At 40.5% G+C, this 26,832-nt stretch overlaps 1 protein-coding gene across 1 annotated transcript; it reads right to left on the bottom strand.

The window, feature by feature from the left end:
• Positions 1–356: 356 nt before the first annotated feature.
• LOC118809357 (E3 ubiquitin/ISG15 ligase TRIM25-like) lies at positions 357–26,832 on the bottom strand. The gene is made up of 3 exons (XM_036572584.1): positions 26,828–26,832; positions 24,903–25,434; positions 357–473 (listed from the first exon to the last, which is right to left on the bottom strand). Exons 1-3 carry the CDS (start codon positions 26,830–26,832, stop codon positions 357–359), a joined length of 654 nt encoding a protein of 217 aa, XP_036428477.1.

The raw sequence follows: 26,832 nt of genomic DNA, 5'->3' as shown, positions 1-26,832 counted from the left end.
CCCAGTTTGAAAATGTATCTAAAACAGCATCCGTTCATCTTTCAACTGCCAACATTTATATAAGCTTATTTCAACAGCCCACAGCAACAACGGACATTTTAGTCTGGTATGAATCGGCAGCGTGTGTAGTATAATGAAGTCTGCTGATAGACATAGCCGTGTTATTATTGTTATTGAGGTTGTACAGTGGCTAATTTGAGAAAATTACACAAACACATTTGTACAAACAAGTCAGCCAATCAAATCACAACAAATTATATTCCTTATATTTCCTGGTAAAACTATTATAGCGCTTTGTTGTTGAACCAGGCTTGGTAACTACCCACCATGCACCGTGGGGGGGTTGGGGGCTCTCCTCAAGCCTGGATGTTCATCCTTATGATGTCAGGCTGCTTGGGGCTGAGCATCGCAGTGAACAATACAGGTAGATTTACGCCAGCGCGACCGCGGCGCTGGCTGAAGGCCATCCCACCCTGAGAGCAGAGAAATGCGCACAAGATGGATGGAACAGGATAACCAGTAAATACTGCTAAAACAAGGGCGTGCAGCCACAGAGGATGAGATATTTCAGTGTTTATGATGTTAAATACCGCTCCCAGTGTCGTTCATAAAGTCTACACAGAAGTGCACAGATTTATGAATGTAGATTTTTGACAACGTATATTTATGAATGACTCAGCACTGCCTGCCAATCAATCAATCAACCAACCTTCATTCAAACTCGGGGTACACAGAGGGAGACCCTCGTTTACAATGTAGCTGAGCTAACACGGAAAACAGGGATGGAAAAATTGGATAGTAAAAACAAATCAAATGCTAAAAAAGTAATAATAGTTCAAATAGTAAATTTAATAGTAATAAAGTAAACCATTTAAATTGCAACAATACAGTAACTGAATAAATAACAGATCAAATGAGGGTAAAATGAATGAAAATAATGAATCAAAGATGTAAAGCAATATTTTGGCAATGATAAAATAAACAAAAAGAATAATAAAAGTGAAACTACAGCTAAAACATACTAAAATCATTTTAAAAGTTAACTAGTATCAAGCAGAACAGCGTCAGGCTGATTGGAGGTGTTCAGAGACTAAAAGTTTCAAATGTTCAAAGCTTTAGAGTTTCCTGTAATGAAGTCCAGCTCACTGGTGCTGCAGCTAAACGCAGATTCTCCCAGTTCAGTAACAGCTCTCAGCACCTGATCCAGTCACTGGAACGAGTCTGATAAACTGCATTATTTACACTGAGCATTTCTGGATGGCGTACGGTCAGTAAGAGCTTTATAGATAAAAAGAAGCCAACACACAGCCAGAGATGACCAGGCAACCTCTTCATACAGTACACAGTGACCGTCTGTAGGGTCAGCAGGAATGAATCTTAAAGCAGAGTGGAGTACGGAGTCTAGAGATTCAGTCATTGCAGATGCAGATCTGTATATCAGTAATCCATGATAGACAATACCGGCACTTCAACACTGAGTGTGTTTACATGCGCTTAATAATCCAATAACTGCAGAAAATCTGATTTTGTCAGTAATCCGATCAACTCGTTTACATGCTGCAGCTAACATCGCGCCACTTTGCCTGAAAATATGAACATACATCATCTGGAAGATGAAGAATATTTAAATCCTTCATTTCCTCAAGTATGTAGTCGGTGTTTTGTTGCGTTGTGCGGGTGCTGTGTTAAACGCTGCTCGCTTATTTCCGGTACCGCCATCTGTTTTTGCACATGCACAGACTGAGAAATCCAAAAGAAATCAGAGTAAGAGTTTACATGCACTGAGAAATCTGATTACTGAGCTAAAATCCAGCTTCTTTATCAGATTTCTTTGCCTAATTATCCTCTTTAGAAAATATAAATTAAAAAACATTGAAAATATAAAACATATTAAAAAAACATTGAAAAATAGGTAAGAATAAAAAAATAGCTATGAGAACTTGACAAAAACCACCAAGACTTGTTCAGTAATTGCTATAAAATATTCAGCATATTCTATAAATTATTTGCAGTAATTATTCAATAACAAATATAACTACTAGGACAACTGTGTTTCCACTATGAATCATTCAGTATCTACTATAAATTATTCAGCATCCACTATGAATTACTCAGTGTCTATTATATATTACCTCAGTACTAACTTATTTGTATCTACTATGAATCATTCAGTATCTACTATCAATTCTAGTATCTCCAATGAATCATTCAGTATCTACTATGAATTACTCAGTGTCTATTATAAATTATCCAAAACAGACTAACTTATTTTGTTTCTATTGAAAATGATTCAGTTTGTTCTTTGAATCCGAGTTCTGTGGAGTCTAAGAGGTTAAATAGTGCAGATAAACTGCAGGACAAACAATGTAAAGTGCCTGTAGATGAAGCTGGTGTTATCTGTGTGTTTGATGGTGGTGAGAGGCGGTTTTTATTTCAGTGTTTTGAAAACATGCTCTTATTCTCCTTCCAGCACTCAGTCGATCGACCTGTGAACCAGGAGCCGAGCCCTCAGGGGTCTTCAGCCTCCGAACACACTGCAAACACACTCTACACACACTCACGCCTTTTCTTTCTGTCCTCATCAGCTGCACATATCAGATTTTAAAGCCTCTCTCTCCCTCTCTCTCCCTCTCTCGCGCTGTCCGGTACTCTGGGCGCTGACTAAGGCTGGATGAACATCTGACTGATTGGCTTCGGATAAGGTTCTGGCAGCCGAACACACTTTTAGTGCGGTCTACGATAACAAGTTCCCCTGAGTTTCTGCCACTTGTCATTCAGGTGATCAAACAGGGGAAGAGATAATGTCATATCTGCACCCGGCCCATAAATCAAAAAACCTCCCCCTCCTCCTTCAGCCCACACTCCACCGCCGAAAACACTCTCCACTCACTGAGGATCAGGTGCTGAGACCTGTCACTAAAACGGCAAAATCCATTTCAATAAATCAGCAGCGATTATTTAATAATCTGTGCTGCTGCTACAGTCTTCACTGTTTCTGAAGAGGATTTTCTCCAAAGTCACGTCACAGAAACATCACAAAACCAGCAACAGTGCTGCTCAAAATGGATTACGGCCAAACTGTGCACTGTTCTTTCAACTCGCATCTCACTGAAAACAGTGAAGAAACTGTGTGGAAATTGCAAATTTATAAACTTTTAATCTAAACCACATTAGCATCGGTTGGTGTAAGAGGAGAGATTTTATTATGATTGGAATTTGATGAAGTTATTGTTGCGATTTCTGTTGCCGCCCTCTAAAGGCGTCATTACCAAACATCAACTAAACAAACGTCGCTCAGCGCCGCCCTCTAAAGGCGTCGTTAACACACATCAAATAAACAAACGTCGCTCAGCGCCGCCCTCTAAAGGCGTCGTTAACACACATCAAATAAACAAACGTCGCTCAGCGCCGCCCTCTAAAGGCGTCGTTAACACACATCAAATAAACAAACGTCGCTCAGCGCCGCCCTCTAAAGGCATCATTAACAAACATCAACTAAACGAACGTCGCTCAGCGCCGCCCTCTAAAGGCATCATTAACAAATATCAACTAAACAAACGTCGCTCAGCGCCGCCCTCTAAAGGCGTCGTTAACACACATCAAATAAACAAACGTCGCTCAGCGCCGCCCTCTAAAGGCGTCGTTAACACACATGAACTAAACAAACGTCGCTCAGCGCCGCCCTCTAAAGGCATCATTAACAAACATCAACTAAACGAACGTCGCTCAGCGCCGCCCTCTAAAGGCGTCATTAACAAACATCAAATAATCAAACGTCGCTCAGCGCCGCCCTCTAAAGGCGTCGTTACCAAACATCAACTAAACAAACGTCGCTCAGCGCCGCCCTCTAAAGGCGTCGTTAACACACATCAAATAAACATCGCTCAGCGCCGCCCTCTAAAGGCGTCGTTACCAAACATCAACTAAACAAACGTCGCTCAGCGCCGCCCTCTAAAGGCGTCGTTAACACACATCAAATAAACAAACGTCGCTCAGCGCCGCCCTCTAAAGGCGTCGTTAACACACATCAAATAAACAAACGTCGCTCAGCGCCGCCCTCTAAAGGCGCCGTTAACACACATCAAATAAACAAACGTCGCTCAGCGTCACCCTCTAAAGGCGCCGTTAACACACATCAAAGAAACAAACGTCGCTCAGCGCCGCCCTCTAAAGGCGTCATTAACAAACATCAACTAAACGAACGTCGCTCAGCGCCGCCCTCTAAAGGCGTCATTAACAAACATCAACTAAACAAACGTCGCTCAGCGCCGCCCTCTAAAGGCGTCGTTAACACACATCAAATAAACAAACGTCGCTCAGCGCCGCCCTCTAAAGGCGTCATTAACACACATCAAATAAACAAACGTCGCTCAGCGCCGCCCTCTAAAGGCGCCATTAACAAACATCAACTAAACGAACGTCGCTCAGCGCCGCCCTCTAAAGGCGTCATTAACACACATGAACTAAACAAACGTCGCTCAGCGCCGCCCTCTAAAGGCGTCGTTAACACACATCAAATAAACATCGCTCAGCGCCGCCCTCTAAAGGCGTCGTTACCAAACATCAACTAAACAAACGTCGCTCAGCGCCGCCCTCTAAAGGCGTCATTAACAAACATCAAATAATCAAACGTCGCTCAGCGCCGCCCTCTAAAGGCGCCGTTAACACACATCAAATAAACAAACGTCGCTCAGCGCCGCCCTCTAAAGGCGTCATTAACAAACATCAACTAAACAAACGCCGCTCAGCGCCGCCCTCTAAAGGCGTCATTAACAAACATCAACTAAACGAACGTCGCTCAGCGCCGCCCTCTAAAGGGGTCATTAACAAACATCAAATAATCAAACGTCGCTCAGCGCCGCCCTCTAAAGGCGTCATTACCAAACATCAACTAAACAAACGTCGCTCAGCGCCGCCCTCTAAAGGCGTCATTAACAAATATCAAATAATCAAACGTCGCTCAGCGCCGCCCTCTAAAGGCGTCGTTAACACACATCAAATAAACAAACGTCGCTCAGCGCCGCCCTCTAAAGGCGTCATTAACAAATATCAAATAATCAAACGTCGCTCAGCGCCGCCCTCTAAAGGCGTCGTTAACACACATCAAATAAACAAACGTCGCTCAGCGCCACCCTCTAAAGGCGTCATTACCAAACATCAACTAAACAAACGTCGCTCAGCGCCGCCCTCTAAAGGCGTCATTAACAAATATCAAATAATCAAACGTCGCTCAGCGCCGCCCTCTAAAGGCGCCGTTAACACACATCAAATGAACAAACGTCGCTCAGCGCCGCCCTCTAAAGGCGTCTTTAACAAACATCAAATAAACAAACGCCGCTCAGCGCCGCCCTCTAAAGGCGTCGTTAACACACATCAAATAAACAAACGTCGCTCAGCGCCGCCCTCTAAAGGCGTCATTAACACACATCAAATAAACAAACGTCGCTCAGCGCCGCCCTCTAAAGGCGTCGTTAACAAACATCAACTAAACAAACGCCGCTCAGCGCCGCCCTCTAAAGGCGTCATTAACAAACATCAACTAAACGAACGTCGCTCAGCGCCGCCCTCTAAAGGCGTCATTAACAAACATCAAATAATCAAACGTCGCTCAGCGCCACCCTCTAAAGGCGCCGTTAACACACATCAAATAAACAAACGTCGCTCAGCGCCGCCCTCTAAAGGCGTCATTAACACACATCAAATAAACAAACGTCGCTCAGCGCCGCCCTCTAAAGGCGTCGTTAACAAACATCAACTAAACAAACGCCGCTCAGCGCCGCCCTCTAAAGGCGTCATTAACAAACATCAACTAAACGAACGTCGCTCAGCGCCGCCCTCTAAAGGCGTCGTTAACAAACATCAACTAAACAAACGCCGCTCAGCGCCGCCCTCTAAAGGCGTCATTAACAAACATCAACTAAACGAACGTCGCTCAGCGCCGCCCTCTAAAGGCGTCGTTAACAAACATCAACTAAACAAACGCCGCTCAGCGCCGCCCTCTAAAGGCGTCATTAACAAACATCAAATAATCAAACGTCGCTCAGCGCCGCCCTCTAAAGGCGCCGTTAACACACATCAACTAAACAAACGCCGCTCAGCGCCGCCCTCTAAAGGCGTCATTAACAAACATCAACTAAACGAACGTCGCTCAGCGCCGCCCTCTAAAGGCGTCATTAACAAACATCAAATAATCAAACGTCGCTCAGCGCCGCCCTCTAAAGGCGTCATTACCAAACATCAACTAAACAAACGTCGCTCAGCGCCGCCGTCTAAAGGCGTCATTAACAAATATCAAATAATCAAACGTCGCTCAGCGCCGCCCTCTAAAGGCGTCGTTAACACACATCAAATAAACAAACGTCGCTCAGCGCCGCCGTCTAAAGGCGTCATTAACAAATATCAAATAATCAAACGTCGCTCAGCGCCGCCCTCTAAAGGCGTCATTACCAAACATCAACTAAACAAACGTCGCTCAGCGCCGCCCTCTAAAGGCGTCATTAACAAATATCAAATAATCAAACGTCGCTCAGCGCCGCCCTCTAAAGGCGTCGTCAACACACATCAACTAAACAAACGTCGCTCAGCGCCGCCCTCTAAAGGTGTCATTACCAAACATCAAATAAACAAACATCGCTCAGCGCCGCCCTCTAAAGGCGTCATCAGCAAACATCAAATAAACAAACATCGCTCAGCGCCGCCCTCTAAAGGCGTCATAAACGAACGTCTCTCACTGCTATAGAGGTTATTGCACATTGTGTTATTTATAAAACTCATAATGTGTGTTGATAAAGTTTTCTGCTTTTCTGCATTTTTTATGTTTAGCATTATCCTGGGGAGGCATGTCTCTGCAGTTTCTCTTAGATTACACTCCTCATTTTGTGAAGGCCCATCTTGGGGGTCAGCCATGTTGCTTGGGGCAGTGGGAGTTGGGTCAGGCCAGGCAGAGTGACCTTCTCCATCCAGTGCAGAGGGACAAGAAACAGCAGCTGGTCAGCTGGAGAGTACAGCTGCCCGCAAACGCAGGAACAGCCGGCTCTCTAAACACCAAACCAGCGTTCAGCATTCAGGCCCTAAATACCCCATGCCCCCCGGCTATGGCCTCCAATCCCCACAGCCTTCACATGCAGTATGCTCCAAATTATTCACTGTCCTCAAGAGCAACAATAAGAACAGCAGCAGCACTTTTGCTGTAAATAGAAAAAAAAATCCTATTTATTTCTTTATTTTCTATGTCCTAGTATGTCTACTCTCACTAGACACTTTATCAGAAACCCCTCATCATTAAATATTTCGTTTTTTTGTTTTATCACCTTCAGTATAATAGTGTTCAGCTAATAAATGTGGACTCTCTTCTCACAACTCATTACTTTTAGTGTAATGATGTAAATTGGTGTAGTGCTGACACAATGGTGCAGCATAACCACAGTAATGAGTGTAGCGTAACTATGAAAAATAGTGTAGCACATTCATGGACATGGGTAGTGTAGTGTAACCATGGAAATGAGTGTAGCAAACCACAGTAATGTGTGTGGCGTAACCAAGGAAATGGGTATAATATAACCACAGAAATATGTGTAGCGCAAGCATAGTAATGAGTGCAGCACAACCATAGTAATAAGTGTAGTGTACCCATGAAAATGGGTGTAGTTCAATCATAGTACTGAGTGTGGCGCAACCACAGCGTTTTCATGGAAATGGGTATGGTTACCAAGGAAACGTGTGTAGCATAACAACACAAAAGCTTGTATCATCCATGGAAATGCATGTGGTTTAACAATGGAAATGGGTGTGGCATAAATATTGAAAAGGGTGTGGTGTAACTGTAGGTGTAGCGTAACCATTGTGACTGCTGGCCAATAAGAAAAGACCTATAATTCTATAATTTACAGTATATAAACTCTACATCACTTTAGTTTTGGTGTGAGTGAGGGGTGGCTGGATTTGGAAACTCCTGTGCCCAAACTATGCCAGGCTGCAGTGCTGAAGCCAATCCTGAGTCCAGCACAGAACGGAAGCTCCGTTCGGAAGCTCGGACGCAGACGCATGCTGGGGTGAGAATAATTAGAAAACTCCCTGTAGCTTTTCTCTCCGCTGTTCGGGAAACCTGTGGCGATTCCTCATCTTCCCCACGGTATTCCTCCCTCTGACTGCATGCAGTGTATGCACAGCAGCAGTGTGGGGACTGACTGACCAGTACATACACACACTGATGTGTAGGGTGTGTGTAGTGTTTCCATAGTCTTTTATATGAGCCTGTAGAAAGCAGGCAACGTCCCCACCAACCTAAATGTCCACATTCTCTTTAAACTAGGGGATTCGGCCCCCACAAACACATCAGTATGCACATGATGGAGCGGTCTGTGGCAAAGGGGTGGGGGTGGGGGGGGGTGTGTGGTTGATATTTAAAGCTTTTGACATTAAGCAGAGATCAGCGCTCTGACTCAGACTTTTCATTAACATGGCTCACTGTATGGAGACGTTCTGAGCAGGAGTGAATCAGTAAATCCCGACTTCATTCCCGTAACTCCTTCATATCAGCAGGTACAGGAGCTGGGCTGAACCTCACTGCGGTGGAGAGAGTGAATCACGCCGGGTGTTTTCTGAGGTAAATGCCATCACTGTGCTGCTGTGGATGTGGAGTGACTAATGCAAAAGCAGATGTTACGAGTCTGACACTGTACATGCAGCAGCAGATTGTCTTTATCTTCACACCTCAGCTATATATACAGCGCAGGAACAGAGAACCGAGTCAAAAACAAACTGAGCTCTACAGCTAGAAGAAGCACTGTAACTGCAGAATTCAGCCATGACTGCAGTGTCTTAATCCGTACTGGAGCTGGATTATCTTTAGGAGGTCAGTAGTGTAATTTGATGGGATTTTACTGGCTAATTCGTACAGGATAAAATATCTGTGTAAATTACCCAAAATTACCCCAGGTAGTCTGGATATAAACGTCATAGCTAAGAAGTTCACTTCAGCATTAAGACTAGACTTAAATGAGTGTATACAAACAAACAAACAAACAAAAAAAAAAGTCCCAACATTAGGCTAGTAAAGTGGACCATCACCAAAAATGCTGTAGATTTAAATTTTTCATTCTCCATTCTGGATATTAATTTTATTAGATCTTCATTCTGGACGTTGATTTTATTAGATCTTCATTCTGGACGTTAATTTTATTAGATCTTCATTCTGGACGTTAATTTTATTAGATCTTCATTCTGGATATTAATTTTATTAGATCTTCATTCTGGACGTTGATTTTATTAGATCTTCATTCTGGATGTTGATTTTATTAAAACTTCATTCTGGACGTTAATTTTATTAGAACTTCATTCTGGACGTTGATTTTATTAGATCTTCATTCTGGACGTTCTACAACTTTCTCAGTCATTTTATAATCATCTACATTTCCGTTCATCATTCTGTACATTGTAACATTATATAACCCACTAGACTAATTTAATACATCTATGTGCAGCCAAACCGGGTTTAATCTAACTGAAAACAGAGGTTGTAAACTTTTCAACTCTTCCAGTAACAGAAGCCTGATTGTGTCTGTTGGAGCGTAATCTGGACTGAGATTAGCGCTGATTCTCCACAACGCTGCCTTCACTTTACTCTCTCCTCAGAGCGCTGGAGCGGAGCTCAGCTGGGCAACGTCCTGCGTTCAGCTTCCAGCTCAGTGACTGTAGCAGAGTGAGAGCTTATGGAGGCAGGACCACGTTAGTGCCTGAATTAAAGCGAGAGTTCAGTAAAATATTCACTCAGGTTTCCTCTCGTACCCCGAATGTAGTCGATCAGCCAAGACATGTTTGGTGTCTGAAGTTTGATTCTTTAGTTTTAACACTGGAGCTACGAAGCTAATGTAGCTAACAAGTAATAGAAGTTCACATCCCACTAATTAGCCTAGTGCTAACTGCACAGCACTCACTACTCAAATTGAGTGGCGTTGTTAAAGGGATGGTTTGACCTATTTAACCATCACTACGTCTGCTTTTTACAGGCTAGATTCAGTTTTGGTTCCACATCATATTATATAAGAATCTGATGTCTTTACACCCCATAGAGCCGTCAGAGAACGTTCAGCTTAAATGTGTGACGTTACAGTGAATTTCAGTTGGAGTTTGTTTGCGCTCATCACCTCATACTCCAAACACTTATCCAATTACAGTCATATGCACAGGTTAATAAGATCGCACTGCTACCACCCAGTCTAGGCTGGGCTGCTACATTAAAAGTAGACATCCCTGCCCTCCCAGTTCCCCAACTTACACTCCCACAAATAAAGGTACTAAACTGTCACTGGGTCAGTTCCCCTCTTATCACTGTGGTGGTTCCCTCAAGGGTCCATCTCAGTACCTTTAGTCAGGGAACATAACTGAACCATAATCCACTGAAATGATATGTTCTAAGCTGTACTGACTCCACACACCCCGTCTCGTCTCCAGGCTTTTATTTTACTGTTCTGTTTTAAAACATTCGGTTATGAAAAGGTACAAATACGAACTTTTCACCTGGAAAAACTTATTTAAGGTTCACAATCAGACCTTAAAACCACTGTTGGAGCTTTGAGGGAACATTTACACTGTTTGTACCTTGATGAGTGAAACATGTACCTGAACAGAACCTTTATTACTAACAGTGCACACGTACAACCAGTGTTGTGATAATAGTCGAGTAGTTTTATTTCTAGTTTAAATGGGCCAAACCATTCATTTAAGTGTGTGATGATTCAGGTATGCAGTTAGCTCCATGCTAAGTGGTGGGTATAGGCTGCCATCACTTGTTAGCTACATTAGCCTCATAGCTCCAGTCCTAAAACTAAAGGAGCGAACTTCAGACACCGAACACGTCTCGGCTGATAGACTGAGGTGAGTAAACTGGGGGAATTCGATTCTCTCAAACTATCACTTTAATTTCTATCCGTTAGCTGGAACGAAGCTTTTTCACGGCCCCTGCTCTGCTTCAGTCCACATCTACTCCATCTCCAGCCCCACCCTCTCAGTAAGAGGGGCTAAATGAAGAGGGATTCTTCATTACCTCCATCCAGCAGCACAGAGAGCTCCGTGGAAGAATAATCGGTTCACGTCTTCTGGAATGAGAGAGCTTGAAAGTGATGGAAAATCCTGCATCCCTACTGCGCTCTGCTCCCATTCCTAATGAAACAAAGCTTCTTTCATATACGGCACCGGAGCCCACGCACACGCGCACGCGCGCGCACGACGCCGAGGGCCGAATGCATTAAGCAAAACCACAGCAGCGTTGTTGTATTGATTCTTCACACAGGCTGCTGCTCTTAGGGGACTTTGATGAGAACCATTTCGAAAGAGAAGTAAACCTTGATGACTGTAAATCGGGAGATATTATTATTGATTTTTGTTTTTTTTTTTCCAGGCCTCATTCCACCCTGAGCCAAACAGAGGATCATTTCATCCACGGTGGCTCTCTTTCTCCAACTTAATCCCCACTCCTCGTTACGCAGCGCCACCCAGCCCAGATTAGCCTATGGCGGGTTACTTTTCCGCATTGCTGCATTTCCGGATTTAATTAAATCTATAAATTAATGAGCTTAATAGGGGCCTGCAGAAATCCTATTGCAGTTAAAGTCCCCTTTAATTCCATCCTGATCTCTTTAACGTACAATTACACAGCCACTAACAGGGCCTGCATCCTGCATGGTTTGAATTAGGCCACAGATTACTCAACGCAAAAAATAGATAAATAAAAAATAATAATGACTCCTGTTATCTTCCTCCACTGTCCATCTTCTCTTATAAGCATGTGAGGAAAATAATCAGTATGCCAAGAAAAGGCCTAATTAAAGTGATAGTTAAGGAATAAAAAAAAAAACTCATTTACACAGCACCCCCCCCCACACACACACACACAAACACACACACAAACACACACACACTCCTTCCCTCACTTTCCTCAATGTAATCAATCAGCCAAAATATGTTTGGTGTCTGAAGTTTACTTCTTTATTTTTAGCCTTGGAGCTACGAAGCTAACAGTGGAGGCTTATACCCCACCAATTAGCATGGTGCTAATGCCACAATGGCATGTCTACACCATCACTTTTACCTCAAACATACCACAATGACAAACACAGCATTACATAGACTTGCATTAGCAACAGCTTAGTTACCAATAACACCGTAGACTTATTAGCTAGCTAATTAGCAAAGCTAGCTAGCTGCAGTCATTAGAACAAAACCTGGTGCCCATTCACACTGCAGAACATATCTGAACAAGAGAAACATCGTAAATATAGTCAGATTATCTGATATTTTCATTATGAGATTGAATATAGATCTCTTATATATATATAGATCACACACACACACATAGGTCAAGAATATATTTATTTCTAGAAAACTGTTTACTTGCTTACTAATTTTGTCTTCATATTCTATGAAAGCATGTAATTCCATTGGCAGGTTATTTTACTTGTTTCAGGTATTTTTCTTCTTATTCTTTGAAACAAGCAAAATTCTCTGCGTCATTTCTCAAAACAAGTTCAATCATCTGCCAACGCAGTAAAACACTTTCAGTGGATAAAATGACTGAAAACAAGTCAAAATGTACAGAAACAGCTTCAATAATCTTATAATGTTCTATAATCTCATCTTGAGAAATATCAGATATACTGACTACATTTAAGATGTTTTCACTTGCTTGATTTTTTTTTGCAAAGCAATCTAAGTGAGTTACGTAATGTTACCTGATGAAAAAGTTAATGTTATTAATAAGTTATACGACTGACGATCACCAGGGATCTAACTCACGATCTCCTGATGACAGGGCCAACGCACATAAGCCTAAAGCTGCCTACAGAAGCTTTCTTTAGAAATTAGGTGCTGAAAAGATGTTAGTCTTGTCTAAATTCAAACAAATAAATCTTTAAAAAGCATCAAACTGCACTTTGTTTTTCTGTAATTTTATTGGCGTTACTCTGTATGACACTATTATCTGTAAACATGGACTAAAGTACATAAGCATTAGCTAAAATAGTTCCATATTGATGTCTGAATCTTGACCACACTTTTTACAGATAACAGATCAAAACTGAAGCTGAAAGTGCTTTAGAGATGTGTTAAAGTTCATAACGGTACTAAAATGAGAAAATGAGTTGAATACATGAAAGTTATCAGCAGTAACTGCAATAAAAGACATTAGCATGAGTAAAGTTAAAAAGACAAAGGCAAAAAGAGCTGACATAACAGAACTAGCAGTTCTCCAAGCGTGTTGAGCTTAAATGATGTGTTCAAAAAGCAGCAGTTTGTAAAAATGTGGTGAAAAAAAAGAAAAGAAAAAAGCTAATTTAAAGAGTTTTTTTCTGATTTTTCTTAAAAGTCTGTACTGAGCTTGACAGCGTTTACTATATTTTTAGAAGGCGTTTGTAGAAGGTCATTATCTGCAGATCTAAGATCACCTAAATACTGAGGTGCTCGGCCCATTTACAGATTTAAAACAAGTGAAAGAACGACTTAGAAAGAAAATGTAAAGTGGTAGGAGCTCTCATTCTGTACGAGTTGTAGAGGATGGATTATTTTCTCCAGTAAGATGATCATTACAGTGATCAACTGTGCTGAACAAACACATCCACCAAGGTGAGATAGAAAAAGCCAACCTTTAGCGATATCATAAAAAAAAGCAAACTTCAGACAATAAACATGTTCTGATTGGTTACATTTGGGGTGGAGAGTGTGGGGACATTTGGTCCACTCAAGTTTTCCTTTCTGTAATAACAACATTTAAGATCTACAAAATGTTTGTGTAAACGTACAGAGGACAGCAGTTAACTGGCTGGATAATTCTCACAAAACCACCTCAAAACATTTTCATAAATATCTCAATCACACAAATAAACTACAGGCGTGTTATCTAGTAGATCGTTTAAAGCTCTCTATGCTCCACCAAAACATTGATTAATTAATTTTTACATTACATAATATTAATTTTTTCTATTTTAAAGTTGTTTGGTATTTTTTTTACCCCCTCAACGTGTGTGGTTCTCATGACCAATATGTATCATTTTTCCACGCCTTTTAATTAGAAGTAATGAGTTTGTATTACCTGTAAGTGTTGAATCTCTAATGTTTGTAACAATTGTTGTAAATTGTAAAAATGCACCAAATTAACCAAAACAATAATTACAAAAAACAGTTAAGGAAAAAGAAAAAAAGCTGTCAATTATATGTATACATAGTTTTAAAACACTTAGTCTGGCAACAGTGTACAGACTGTGAAAAGAAGAAGTTGTGAGAAAACAGTATTTACAGATTTATCTTCCTTGCTGTGTTGCAGTGATAAGAACAGTCAATAAATTGAAAAGTGTTACTAAAAATTATTTGAAAATACAATAAAATCTTTTAGGTTCATTTTTAATTATTCAAACAGACATGATTGTTTATATATCCAAAAAAAGAACACATTAAGTTTTAATCAGTGTAATTTTTCCAGGTTGTGTCCCAGTGTCGGTGATGTTTGTGAGAATAGCTCGGCCGTATTGTGCGACTGCAGTGAGGGTGTTTTTTCCAGGCTGGGTAATTAAGAGAGAGTGGAACGTGCTCAGTAAGTGAAGTGGAGTGTGTCATCGTGTCAATCAAGCTTTATTCTGCAGTCTTTGTGCCGAAGTGCTCCAATTTCATGCTGAAACGTTCAGTAATATTGGGGCGACACGTCTGAGAATAAAATAATCCACGAGCGGAGCGAATTCGGAGCAGCGCGCCGGCAGGGTTTTATTTTTCATAGAGATTTATACACACTGAGCAATGGAGGCTGAAATAACTACACCTTCCAAACGAGAGACAAAGTGCTCAACTTCCAGTTCCCTAATGTGAAGGAAAACAGTTCTGAATGATTTATCATCAGGCAAAATAAACGTTTCATACAGCTCAGTAACAGCAAAGCCAGTGAAACAGCAAAGCTGGAGACGTTAATGTTAATTAAAACACATTTTCAGAACCAGAAATCTTTACTGGAGCAGAAATAAATATGTATCAGTGAGAAAGAATTCTAGAAAATGCACTAAACACAACGTAAATGCATACAAATATAATATAGAAATGTAATTGACCAAAGATAGAAGGATGTTTTTATATTAGCCAATGATGTCTGTCTGGTCTGGCCACACTTTTAAGGCCCATTTTCACCAATTATTACAAATATCAATTATCATGAATTTATCATCTGCATACTCAGCCTCATTTGCTTTTTTATGGTTTGACCATTGGCTGAAACACGCTCAGAAAAGAAGCTACAGCCACTGTGTTTTTACACTGTGTACTAAATGAACTTTTTGCATCTAACCAATGATTGCACTGCCATCTAGTGGCCACTTGTACAAACACATCCCACTACAATCCAGACTACAGGACCTAAACAAACATTCTTAGTCAGGTTTGCTTATTTAGTTATACCAGGCTAATGTAGCTAGCACTTAATGGGAGCTTATAGCCCAACAATTAGCATGGTGCTAACTGCATCACTCACCTCGTGAGTGTGGAGGTGTTCAGTAATTTCTAATAGACCTGATTATGTGGTTTCTGACACTGTATGACTCACTGTGATCTATAAACATGGACAAAAATAGCACAATGCTAATTGGTAGGCAAGCTTTCATTCCATTACCAGTTAGCAACGTTAGCCTCACAGCTTGAGTGCAAAAAGAAGCAAACTTTAGCCTTTTGTTGAGCTGTAAAAACAGCATTGGCTGCTATTTCAGTTTATTTCCCCTAACTGTGTTTTTATATGTTAACTCATGCGTAGAGATGATTTAGCATTAGACTACATGGACATTGGGCCTCGTTCTCCAATATGTTCCTGAGTTTGTTCTTAAATGTGTTCTTGAGAAAGATCCTAAGAAAAAGTCTACATCAGATTCATGATGTGTTCTTAAAGCGCAGAACTGTTCTCACCTTGCTCTTGAGTGTGTGTAGATTCGGTTCTTACCTAAGAACAAATCCCAAATAAGAGAACACTGGCGAGTCAGAGTCTTCAGGAAAACTGCGTAAGTGGGTTTCTTCTTAAGAACGGTTGGAGAATGAGGCCCGATGCTCTTAAGGGGGCATTTCTGTCATTCACTCCTAATGTTCTCTATAAAAATATCACAAAATAGCATGATGCTACTTAGTGGAGTATAAACCTCCATTACCTGCTAGCTATAATAGCTGCAACAGCTCCAGTGCAACGCCGAAGAGGCAAACTTCAGACACCAAACAGGTCTTAGCTGATCGACTACATTTGGAGTTAAAGGATAAGATTTTTCACTATTTCTCTAAACCAGAACGCCACAAAAGTTCCATCTAACCTCTTCAGCCTTAGAGCAAGGTCAGCGCACGTCAGGTCCAGCTGAACATACCAACAACATGGATGTGCTAACACTAATGGTCAGTGCCACATGGTGCCCTAGTTGTGTAACAGGTCATTAATGTAAAAGGACGTAAAGCAGCCCTGATCAGCCTCTTTCCCACCGCACTGAAGGTGCACCTGGGTCAAGGTGAGCGTTCAGATGCCTCAGGTGAGGAAACAGCAGCTGATCAGGATGGATTACATCACCTGCAGGCCCACAGGACACTGCCTGACCCCCTCGTATGCACCTTCAGCCTGTCAGACCTGAGTCACCTTCAGCATCCACTCAGCTGTTTAAAGCCCACAGGCTTAAAACCAACACACACCAGCCTCAGCCACACACACACACACACACACACACACACACACACACACTTCTTTTTATACTTTATCAGGACATGGGGTCATGTCCCCCTTTGCTGGCTGTGCTACATGAACAAGAGTTCAACTTAATTTCATTCACTATGTACTGCAATCATGCTTATAGAGAGAAATTGTGTAATTGTGATTCATATAAAAATGAAAGTGATGTTCGGTTTTTCCAATGGCAGCCAAAAAACCCTGAGGTTACTCTGTTTGTGGATCTGAACCCCAGTGACCAGCAATGTTTTATTCACTACAGTATTTAATCACAACACCATGTGGTTCTAACCAAGGTGTGACATACAGAGGGTCCTGGTGGGTCCAGGTCCAATGTTGTAGCCCTTGGCAGGCTAGCCTAGTGAGCTAATGGCTAGACATGCAAATTCTGCAATGCAAAACTTTTGAGAATTTCAAACACAAAATTTGTGAATAATCACTTTCCTGATAGCGAGAGGACAGTGGATCACTGTCCGCTCACTGATATCAAAGCTGGCGGTCGACTGGTGTTTTGCTCAGTGTTTTCCGGGCGGACCACCGGTGGTTAAGCGGAGTTTTAGACGAAATACCACTTATCATCGCTCATTGTCCACTCACAGTCCAGTTTACTGATTTTTCCTTCCTTCCTTTCTTTAGTTATACTTTGAAAATTAGTAAATAATTTTAATGTAGCTCAGTGTCAGCAACATTTTCTATGAGGTCATTTTATATCAGGCCTAGTCGTTATTTTTTCTCTCAGTTGTTTGTGATATTTGTCTAAAATAAAAGTCTCTGTCCATTTAAAATCTGTTTGAGGTGATTAAAAACTAGTTAGAGCTTGTATGCAGGAGAGTGATCTGGGTGGTCCGAAGGTGGACCAGCAGAGGCCAGCAGTCAGTGGGGGGCCGACCTTGTCAAGCCAGTGGACTGATATATGCTGCTATCTGGGATTGTCTGGCTGTAAACTTAATGTAGAGCCTTTCTTTCTGTTTTTAGTCATGTAGCATTTAGCATGCTAACACAGCTAGCAGAGGAAAGTGATGAAGTTGTCAGCAGTTTTGTACAAACCCAATTCCAAAAAAGTTGGGAAAGTAAACAAAATGCTAATAAAAACAGAAACTGTTCAGTGATTGGTAAATTTAGTTTGACCTGTATTAAACTTACCTTATGAACCTCATTGCTTCATTTAAATAAACACTGATTTAAAATCCTACAGCCTACATCATATTTTTCTAAAAAAGCTGGGACAGGAGCGTGTTTACCGCTGGGTTACATCACCTTTCCTTTAAACAGCACTTAAAAAGCGTTTAGAGACTGGAGACCCAAACTGATCCAGTTTTGAAAGCGGAATATTTTGCCATTGTTCTGTTATACAAGTCTTCAGCTGTGCAACCATGCGGGACATTGTTGATATATGACTTCCATTTTGCATCATACAGCCTGCAGTTGTGGATGCAGTGACGGACGGTGTTCACTGACATTTTATCGAAATATTCCAGAGCCCATGTGATAATATTACAGAAGCATGCAGGTTTTTAAAGCAGTAACATCTGAGGGGTCAAAAGTTATTGGAATTCACTTTTTGGGTGAAACCTGTGGACTGAAAGTTGTGTGCTGGGTCTAAACATTTCCTCCAGTTTTTCTATGAAAAATCCTTACCTGGAGGAGATGATGAGAGAGTGGAGCATGAGAGGGACGACTGCATTGACTCTTCTGGTGACTGCAGTGTCCTTAGTGGATGATGCAGGTCATTATAACTCTTGTCCAGTATCAAAAAGTCAGCCTGAGCTGTGTGGTGGGGACTGAAGTTGCTCTGTGTGTCCACTTGTGGTGAGGTGTTTGATGGTCCTTTATAATGGACAGGAGGAGGTGGAGGAAGCTGTGGCTGCATTTGTAGTGTTGAATCAGTGCACGAGGGCAGATGAATGGCAAAGAGCAAAGAGAAGGTCGTCCTTTAGTGCTTTCACTCCAGTGCAGCTTAAGTGGGCACTAACTGGCTTTAAATTCTCTGCTCCCCTCTCTGCTAAAATTATCAATATAATTGAGTCTTTTTAGGCTGCTTTGATTAGTTCTTTGAGCTGGAAGAGGCTCACTGATGAGCTGTCAACTTTAAGTGTAGGAAATAGTTCCATGGAGTCATTTTTAGGATTTCTGCCCACACGCAAAACAGTTTGATCAATTTTCCGGTACTGGGAGAGAATTTAATTCTAAGACAGCATGTTAGCACTGATTTGCTGTCTGTGGTTCTGATAGTGGAGTCACATTTTGTAATCAACTTTACTGACTTTGCTTTATTGTCTTTACCGCTGGGAATCCCCTCACTCTACTGCACTTCTTCCACAGTATACAGCAGCACTAGCCAAATTAGCCTTTTTAGCGTTAGCGGTAACGTTAACTTTCCCAGCCCATGATAAACAGTCCAGTGTTGAGGACATTAACAACGACCTGCTGCATTCATGCTTTTGGTTTTGCTCCAAGCTTATACTGGCTTATACTCACACATGGCTCAGTTCTCTTCAGCGGTTTTGACTGAGCTCTGTCAAGCTTTGTCAACTCTGTTGAGCTTGCTAGCCTTAGCATGTTGAGCTGTGTTAATGTTAGCTTCTAATGACACACTCGAGTTAACAGCATAACCATTTAACCAACACTTCTCCCATCGATTCTTGGTTTGAGTTCTGGCAGAATGGTGAGCATTCCTGTATCTAGTACAGAGATTTTCCGCCTCTAACAGTTGGAGCAGCACGGAGAAACTGCTGAAGTAAGAGGGGCCATTCTAGTCTTGAGTGCTGTGCGTGAATCCTGTCATTCTGGTGGACAAACCAGATAAAAGTGTCCAGTTTTAAAAAATTCTGTTCCTTTCCAAAGGATCTATCGGTAACACTTTCTATGAATGTCACGTTTGTAAGCATTTATAAACACATTTATAACATTTTATAATGCATTCATACGGCATTATAAACATGATTATAAGCATTTCTAAAAATGAATTACACTTTATAGCCATGTTTATTATACATTATGAATTGTTATTATAATGCATTATAAGTAGTGTTGATAACATATTATAATGTCAGTGCCAAAGAAGTCAGTCCCAGCTTGGAGAGCGTAAAGTAAAGACAAATACCAAGCTAACGGTGGTGAACATTACCTTTCCCACATTGGGTAAAACACTGATGGCAGCTCTAGTTTAAACTCTGACATTTGAAGCCTGTAATGTGCTTTACTGTGAATGTTTTAGTGTTTCAGTAAATCCTTCAGTAAATACTTCAACTTGAAGCCTCACTCTGAACACTGGAGGAGGCTTTAGTACAGTACGCTTCACTTTACTTAGAGCGGACAAATACGACTTATGAGCGCTTATAATTTGTTATGAACAGTACTTATAATGTATTATGTTAACAATTCATAATGTATAATAAGCATGGCTATAACATGTAATGCATTTTTATAAATATTTATAGCCATGTTTATAATGCCTTATGAATGCATTATAACATGTTATGAATGTGTTTATAGATGCTTACAAAGGTGACATTCATAGAGAGTGTTACCGATCTATCTTTAAAAGACTAAAAGCAGGCAGAGAGCAGGCAGAAAGTATGCAGACAGTGACAAAGCAGGAAGCGAATCAGAAAAATAAATGCATTAAATAATAAAGCTTATGATTTTCTGAGATCTAACACCTCAGAAAGATATTTGCAAAAATAGTTATCTTTTGATGATATTATGCATTGTAGAGAGTAAAATATCTAAAATTTGACGACGTCTTCCTCTCGGCCTTCTTTAATAAGGACATGTGAAGGACGTTTTCCTGAGTCTGACATCATTTTAAAGCAGTTAAAAACACAAGCGCTGCTCACTGCTGCTCATCTCACTCTGACTGGACTCACGTCATGCTGGTTATCATGGTAACATCTACACTAAGTGGTTCTCTATGTATGCGTGTCATTTTGGATCTGATTACTTGTAGTGAGCATGTAAACAGAGATTTTCCATCAGATTGATGAGCAGAGTGAGAATAAACACCTTAGTCTTCAATTATAATCAGAATTTGTTCTATCAAATTGGCAAAAATCTCTGCATGTAAACACAGCCATTGAGTCCATCCTGTGCACATCCTTTACAGTCTGGTTCAGAGCAGCCACAAAACAGGATAGGAACAGACTGCAACGAACAGTAAAGACAGCTGAAAAAAGAAAATCATTGGTGATCCCCTGCCCACCCTCCAGGACCTCAAGAACCAGGAAACAGGCAGGAAAGATCATTACAGATTCCTCACACCCTGGACACAACCTTTTTCAGCTCCTCTCTTCCGGCAGCTGCTACAGAACCTTGAACACTAAGACTACCAGACACAGGAGCAGCTTCCTCAGGCCATCACCCTCATAAACAGCTGACCAGTGATGTTATCTGCTGGGCCATAGCTACTCCTGTTTTTCTCCAGATAGTTATTACACCCTGCTTCACATCCAGACCAACTGTGCACCAGTTTTATTCCCATACATGAGGTAGATTAATGTTGTTTGCACCACCACACACATTTACGTATATTGCTTACCCCTACATCATCTGTAGTTTGCTTGTATATGATGTATTGTCTGTAAATAATATGTACATTGTCCGTATATTACTTGTCCATATACAGTCTGCATATTGCTTGTATACTGTATATATTGTATATTGTCTGTAAATTATTTGTATGTTTGTATACTGCATTTAATACTATTGAGTCACCAATGGCTGGAACCAAATTCCTTATGTGTATCAACATACTTGGCCAATAAATCTGACTGATTCTGATAGGTGGGGTGTATGTTTCCATTAATTGCTGGCTACATTACCCTCCAGTCTAAAACTAAAGAAGAAAGTATAAATGTTTAATTCCTACCATTTGTTTTCTGGTTCCTTGGTGGGATGTGTTATTACAGATGAACACTAGATGGCAGCATGGCCATTAGTTTGTCCAGAAAGCCTCAGCTGAGGTCGGTTTCTCTGGATGTCCACTCTAACAGAATGTAAAAAGACAGCGACTATAACTTCTTTTACCAATGATCAAACAACAAAAAAGGTAACAGGACAGAATATGTTGATAATAATTGGTAACATTCATGATAAGAGCTGATAAGGTTACAACCTGAGACAGCTGAAGAAATTCAACCTGCCACAGGGTCTGATGATCCAGTTCAACACAGTAATTATCGAGGCCATCCTCACATCTATAACCATCTGGTTCGGTTTCTCATTATCATCAGGACAGCGGAGAGGATCATGGGATGTATCTGCCAACACTTCAGGACAACTACAACAGCAGACAGCAGTATTACAACTGACCTCTCTCATCCTGGACATCACCTCTTCCAGACTCTCCCCTCTGGTAGAAGATTCAGGACCATCAAAACCAGCACAGCCAGACATGCTAACAGCTTTTCCCCCAGAGCTGAAGCTCATTAACCACAGTGAACACTCACACTTTACTCTTAAACTGACCACCAAACCTCCTCATTGTATTACAGTAACTCCTCTGGAACAGAATGATTATTTACACAGCTGTACAGATGTTAAATTTCTGCAAATATTCATATCATTCTGTAATATTCTATATATAACAGTTTTTATAGTATACGTCTATTCAGACCTGCGTATGTAGAGATATTCACACATCTCTTTAGCTACTCCATAGCTTTTTATTCTTTATTCTATATATATATATATATATATATATATATATATATATATATATATATATATATATATTTCTTCTCTTTGTTAAATACTTGTTATCAGTCTGTGTTTGTCTGGTCTGTTTAGTGTGTTAATTCCATACATGTGTGACTCACCAAGACAAACAGAGTAACAAACTTGGTGAAGTAAAGTGATGCTGATTCAGTTGATCACTCTTAGTAGAATGTTCTGAACAGAACAGACATCAACACAAAAATAGAAAACATTATATATAATATGAACAGAATAGATTTAATCTCCTTGATATGTATTTTTACCTAAGCCCAGTGAAAAGTTCTTGTACATTTAGTATTTAACAAATAAAAACTTCGGAATCTAATAATGATTCTTAATTAGCAGCAACATCTCCAGAATCATGACATTGTGATGATGATGACATGATTGTCCATGTGGACAGTGTTTCTCCAGAACATCTTTGCCTCTGTTTGGATATTTCTCTCAAAAGTCTTCACCAACGTAGAGTTCAACGGTCCACATCTCAACATCTCAAGGTGTCGTGTCATCCACATCTCCTGATGTTTCTACCACAAATCTTTCTCCAGTCCTGCTTCTCTTATTACATGTAGAGGTATACAGGTTGAACAAGTATGGTGACAGTGGGGAGCCCTGTCGAACTCCTTTACAGGTCTGGGACCTGCTTGATGGTCTATTTGTCCATTTTCTGTGATGATGGTGGGTTTGATCACTGTAGAGGTTCCTCCACAAAGAGATCTTCTTGTATACCCTCTCTCTTGAAGACACTCTATAATTTTACGTGGTAGACACAGTCAAAGGCTTTGCTGTAGTCAATGAAACATGTTAACATCCTTCTTGAATTCCTTGATGTGTTCAGTTATCTACTGTACATCAGCAATAACGTCTTTTGTTCTGCCTTTCCTGAATCCAACTTGCATGTCTATCAGCTCTCATACAATGTAAAGCTATAGTTTGTGTTGAATTTTTTTCCTTTGAACAGACCAGACAAGCACAGACAATTAACAGCATTAAACTAAAGGAAAAGTAAAATAAAAACTCCATAAATAGAATAAAGAATAATAATAAACAGCAAATATAAAAGGAGCTCAGGAGATGTGTGGATACCTGTACATATGCAGATATGAATGTATTTACATTAAATATACTACAAATACTATTATATACAGAATATTAAAGAATGATAAGAACATGTAAAAATGTACTTTGTACAGTAGTGCAAATAAGCATTATGCTTATTCTCGTATGTGATGGAAGGGAAATGTATGGTCGTTTGCACACTCTGTCTGGTCTCCTTTACTAATAAGTTGTTAAACTAAGAAAACCAGCAGAATTTCTCAAGTTTAATTTTTCAATAAACAAAATAGACTTTTAGTCACACAGAGCACAAACATGCAAGCATTCAGTTTCCAGCGTCCAGCTGAGAATAGCAGAATGTTCTGTGTCAAAACATTTAAGTTCATAAATCCAGATAAAGATTTCAGTTCAGTTTAAATAAACAGCTTTTGAATTTGAAAAAATGCCATGAGGGGCCCAATAAAGCACAACATTAACAAGACTGTTCTCACCCAGCTTCATGACTTAATTCCAAATTCCAAGATTAATCCAAGTGTTCCAAGGTCTTAGAGTAGAGAGAAAAGTGGAAAAACTGAGAGGATTATATTCCTTTTCGGTTTCCAATCAGATTCCAAACAAACTTTCTGCCATTGTTTGTTCTCCCCAAGATGGCTGGAACCTCCTTTTCCTGTCCAAGACAGGAACTACATTCAGTTTAAGAGTCCCATTTCCTGTTTGAACATGAACTAACTTAACAACAAAATATGAAAATAAATAAATGAAAACCAGATGTGAGAGCAGCTCCAGTCATCCTTTACCAGTAAATTTGCTACAGGTTTGCTTATGCACTTCATGTTTTTCTGTTTCTTTAGAATCAAAAAATGAAAATATTTGGTAAAGTTATTTTTAGAAAACAAGACTTTACATTCAATAATAAATTCATCAATTTAAATAATAGTAAAATATCTGTATATCACTGTTGTTGGACAAAATCTCGTATCTCCAAAATGGTAACTTTACAGGAGAAGGAAAAAACATGGAGACAGAATTTTTTCAGAGTCATTTTGGGCTGTTTTGGTACAGGGTTTTCTTCTAGCATCTACTAAGAAACATAAATCTGGTATGGATTGAAAGGTTAGAATTTGCACTTTCCACACAATTTCTCCACTTGTTTCAATGAGCTATTAGTCAGAAATAATTCATATAAAATTACTTGCTTTTTATTGGTGGCATTAACTGTAACCTCTATGGGTTAATATCTTTATATGGAAAATTGCACTTTGCATCAAAAACAGGACTAAAGAGATTTCACATCAGAAAGCAACTGCATTAAAGTGTGCAAAATTCATAAAACAATGAAAATGTATTACAGACCCCACCTCAATTCTCGATGAGCAGCTTGTAGTAAAAGAGGTTTATATTGAGTTCTTACCTGTTTCTCAGCTCGTTCTGCTGCAACTGATACTGTATCGTGTCCTTTGTGGTCATCCTTGATACACAGCATGCAGATACACTGCTGGTCAGTGCGACAGTAAACCTCCAGCAGTTTCTCATGTTCAGAGCAGATCTGCTCCTGGAGGCGTCTGGAGGCTTTGACCAGTTTGTGCTTCTTAAAGGCAGGAGACTGATAATGAGGCTGGAGGTGAGTTTCACAGTAAGAGGCCAGACACACCAGGCAGGATTTGAGGGCTTTGAGTTTTCTCCCAGTGCAGAAATCACACTCCACATCTCCAGGTCCAGCAGGAGAAGCAGTGTGGAGCTCCGTCTTCTTCAGTTTCTCCACCACTTCAGCCAGCATGGTGTTTTTACCCACAACAGGCCTCTGAGTGAAGGAGCGTCTGCACTGAGGGCAGCTATAAACCCCCTTCAGATCCTCCTGATCCCAGCAGCTATTAATGCACACCTTACAGAAACTGTGTCCAGACAAACTGGACAGCTGAATTGATCCACTGAGAGACCGCCCTCTGCCATTTTACAGAAATTCTACAACAACAAAACCAACTAAAGTCCAAACAGCAGCTCAAACAGAGTGAACCTCCTGCTTCTTGGTTCAACAACAACACGTTCCATAGAAGTTGGGATGGGTCATGTTTACCTCTGTGTTTCATCACCTCTTCATTTAACACTCTGTAAGTGTTTGGGAACTGAGGAGACACTGATGTAGTTTGGAAAGTGAAATGTTTTCCTGTTCTTCTTTGATACAGGATTTCAGCTGCTCAACAGTTCAGGTCTCCTTGGTCATATTTTATAATGCAGCAAATGTTATCAGTGGTGACAGGTCTGGACTGCAGGCAGGTCAGTTTAGCACTCGGACTTTTTAATATGGAGCGATGCTGTTGTAATACATGCAGAGTGTGGTTTGACATTGTCTTGCTGAAATAATCAAGGCCTTCGCTGAAATAGACGTCGTCTGGATGGCAGCATATGTTGCCAAAACATGTATATATTGTTCAGCATTAATGGTGCCTTCACAGATGTGCACGTCACCCATACCATGTGCACTAATGCCCCCTATACCATCATGAATACTGGCTTTTGAACTGTGCACTGATAACAAGCTGAGTGGTCTTTAGCCCAGAGGACACAGTGTCCATGATTTCCAAAAAGAATTTCAAATGTTGATTCGTCAGACCACAGGACACTTTTCCCCTCAGTTCATTTTAAATGAGCTCTGGCCCAGAAAAGGTGGCAGCATTTCTGGGTCCTGTTTATATATGGTTTCTTTGCGTTTTAGAGTTTTAACTTGCATTTATGGATGCAGTGATGAACTGTTTTCACAGACAGTGTTTCTGAGCCCATGCAGTGATTTCCACCACAGAATCATGTCTGTTTTTAATACAGTGCTGCCTGAGGGCCCAAAGATCACGGCCAGCAAATACTGGTTTTTGGCCTTGTTCCTTTATGTACAGAGATTTCTCAAGATTCTCTGAATCTCTTGAATTCTTCTCAATGCTCTTTTATACCCAATCATGTTATTGACCTGTTGCCAATCAACCACCAGGTGTTTTTTAGCATTACACAATTTTACCAGCCTTTTGTTGCTCCCATCCCAACCTTTTTGGAATGTGTTGTTGGCATCAAATTTAAAATTGGCAAATATTTTTCAAAAAACAATAAAATTGATCAGTTTCAACATTTAATATGTTGTCTTTGTACTATTTTCAATGAAATATAAGGTTTAAGTGATTTGCACATCATTGTATTTTGTTTTTACTGACATTTTGCACAGCATCCCAACTTTCTTTGGAAATGGGGTTGTATGTGTTTAGATAACTGTGCTCTGAAAAGTTCTGTGGTTCAAATTCTTTCTCTGTCAGTGTTTCCATCTGCATGTCCAAATACTTCACGTTCACATACTCCAT

Source organism: Colossoma macropomum, unplaced genomic scaffold (genome assembly GCF_904425465.1).
Source record: "Colossoma macropomum unplaced genomic scaffold, Colossoma_macropomum, whole genome shotgun sequence".
Lineage (NCBI taxonomy): Eukaryota > Metazoa > Chordata > Actinopteri > Characiformes > Serrasalmidae > Colossoma > Colossoma macropomum.
This window is presented reverse-complemented; position numbering and strand designations above follow the sequence as displayed.

Excerpts from the sequence above, each read along its gene's own strand:
- LOC118809357 (XM_036572584.1), bottom strand. Across the intron at positions 474-24,902 it reads CAGAACGAGCTGAGAAACAG|GGTGGGATGGCCTTCAGCCA; the intron begins GTAAGAACTCAA and ends CTCTGCTCTCAG.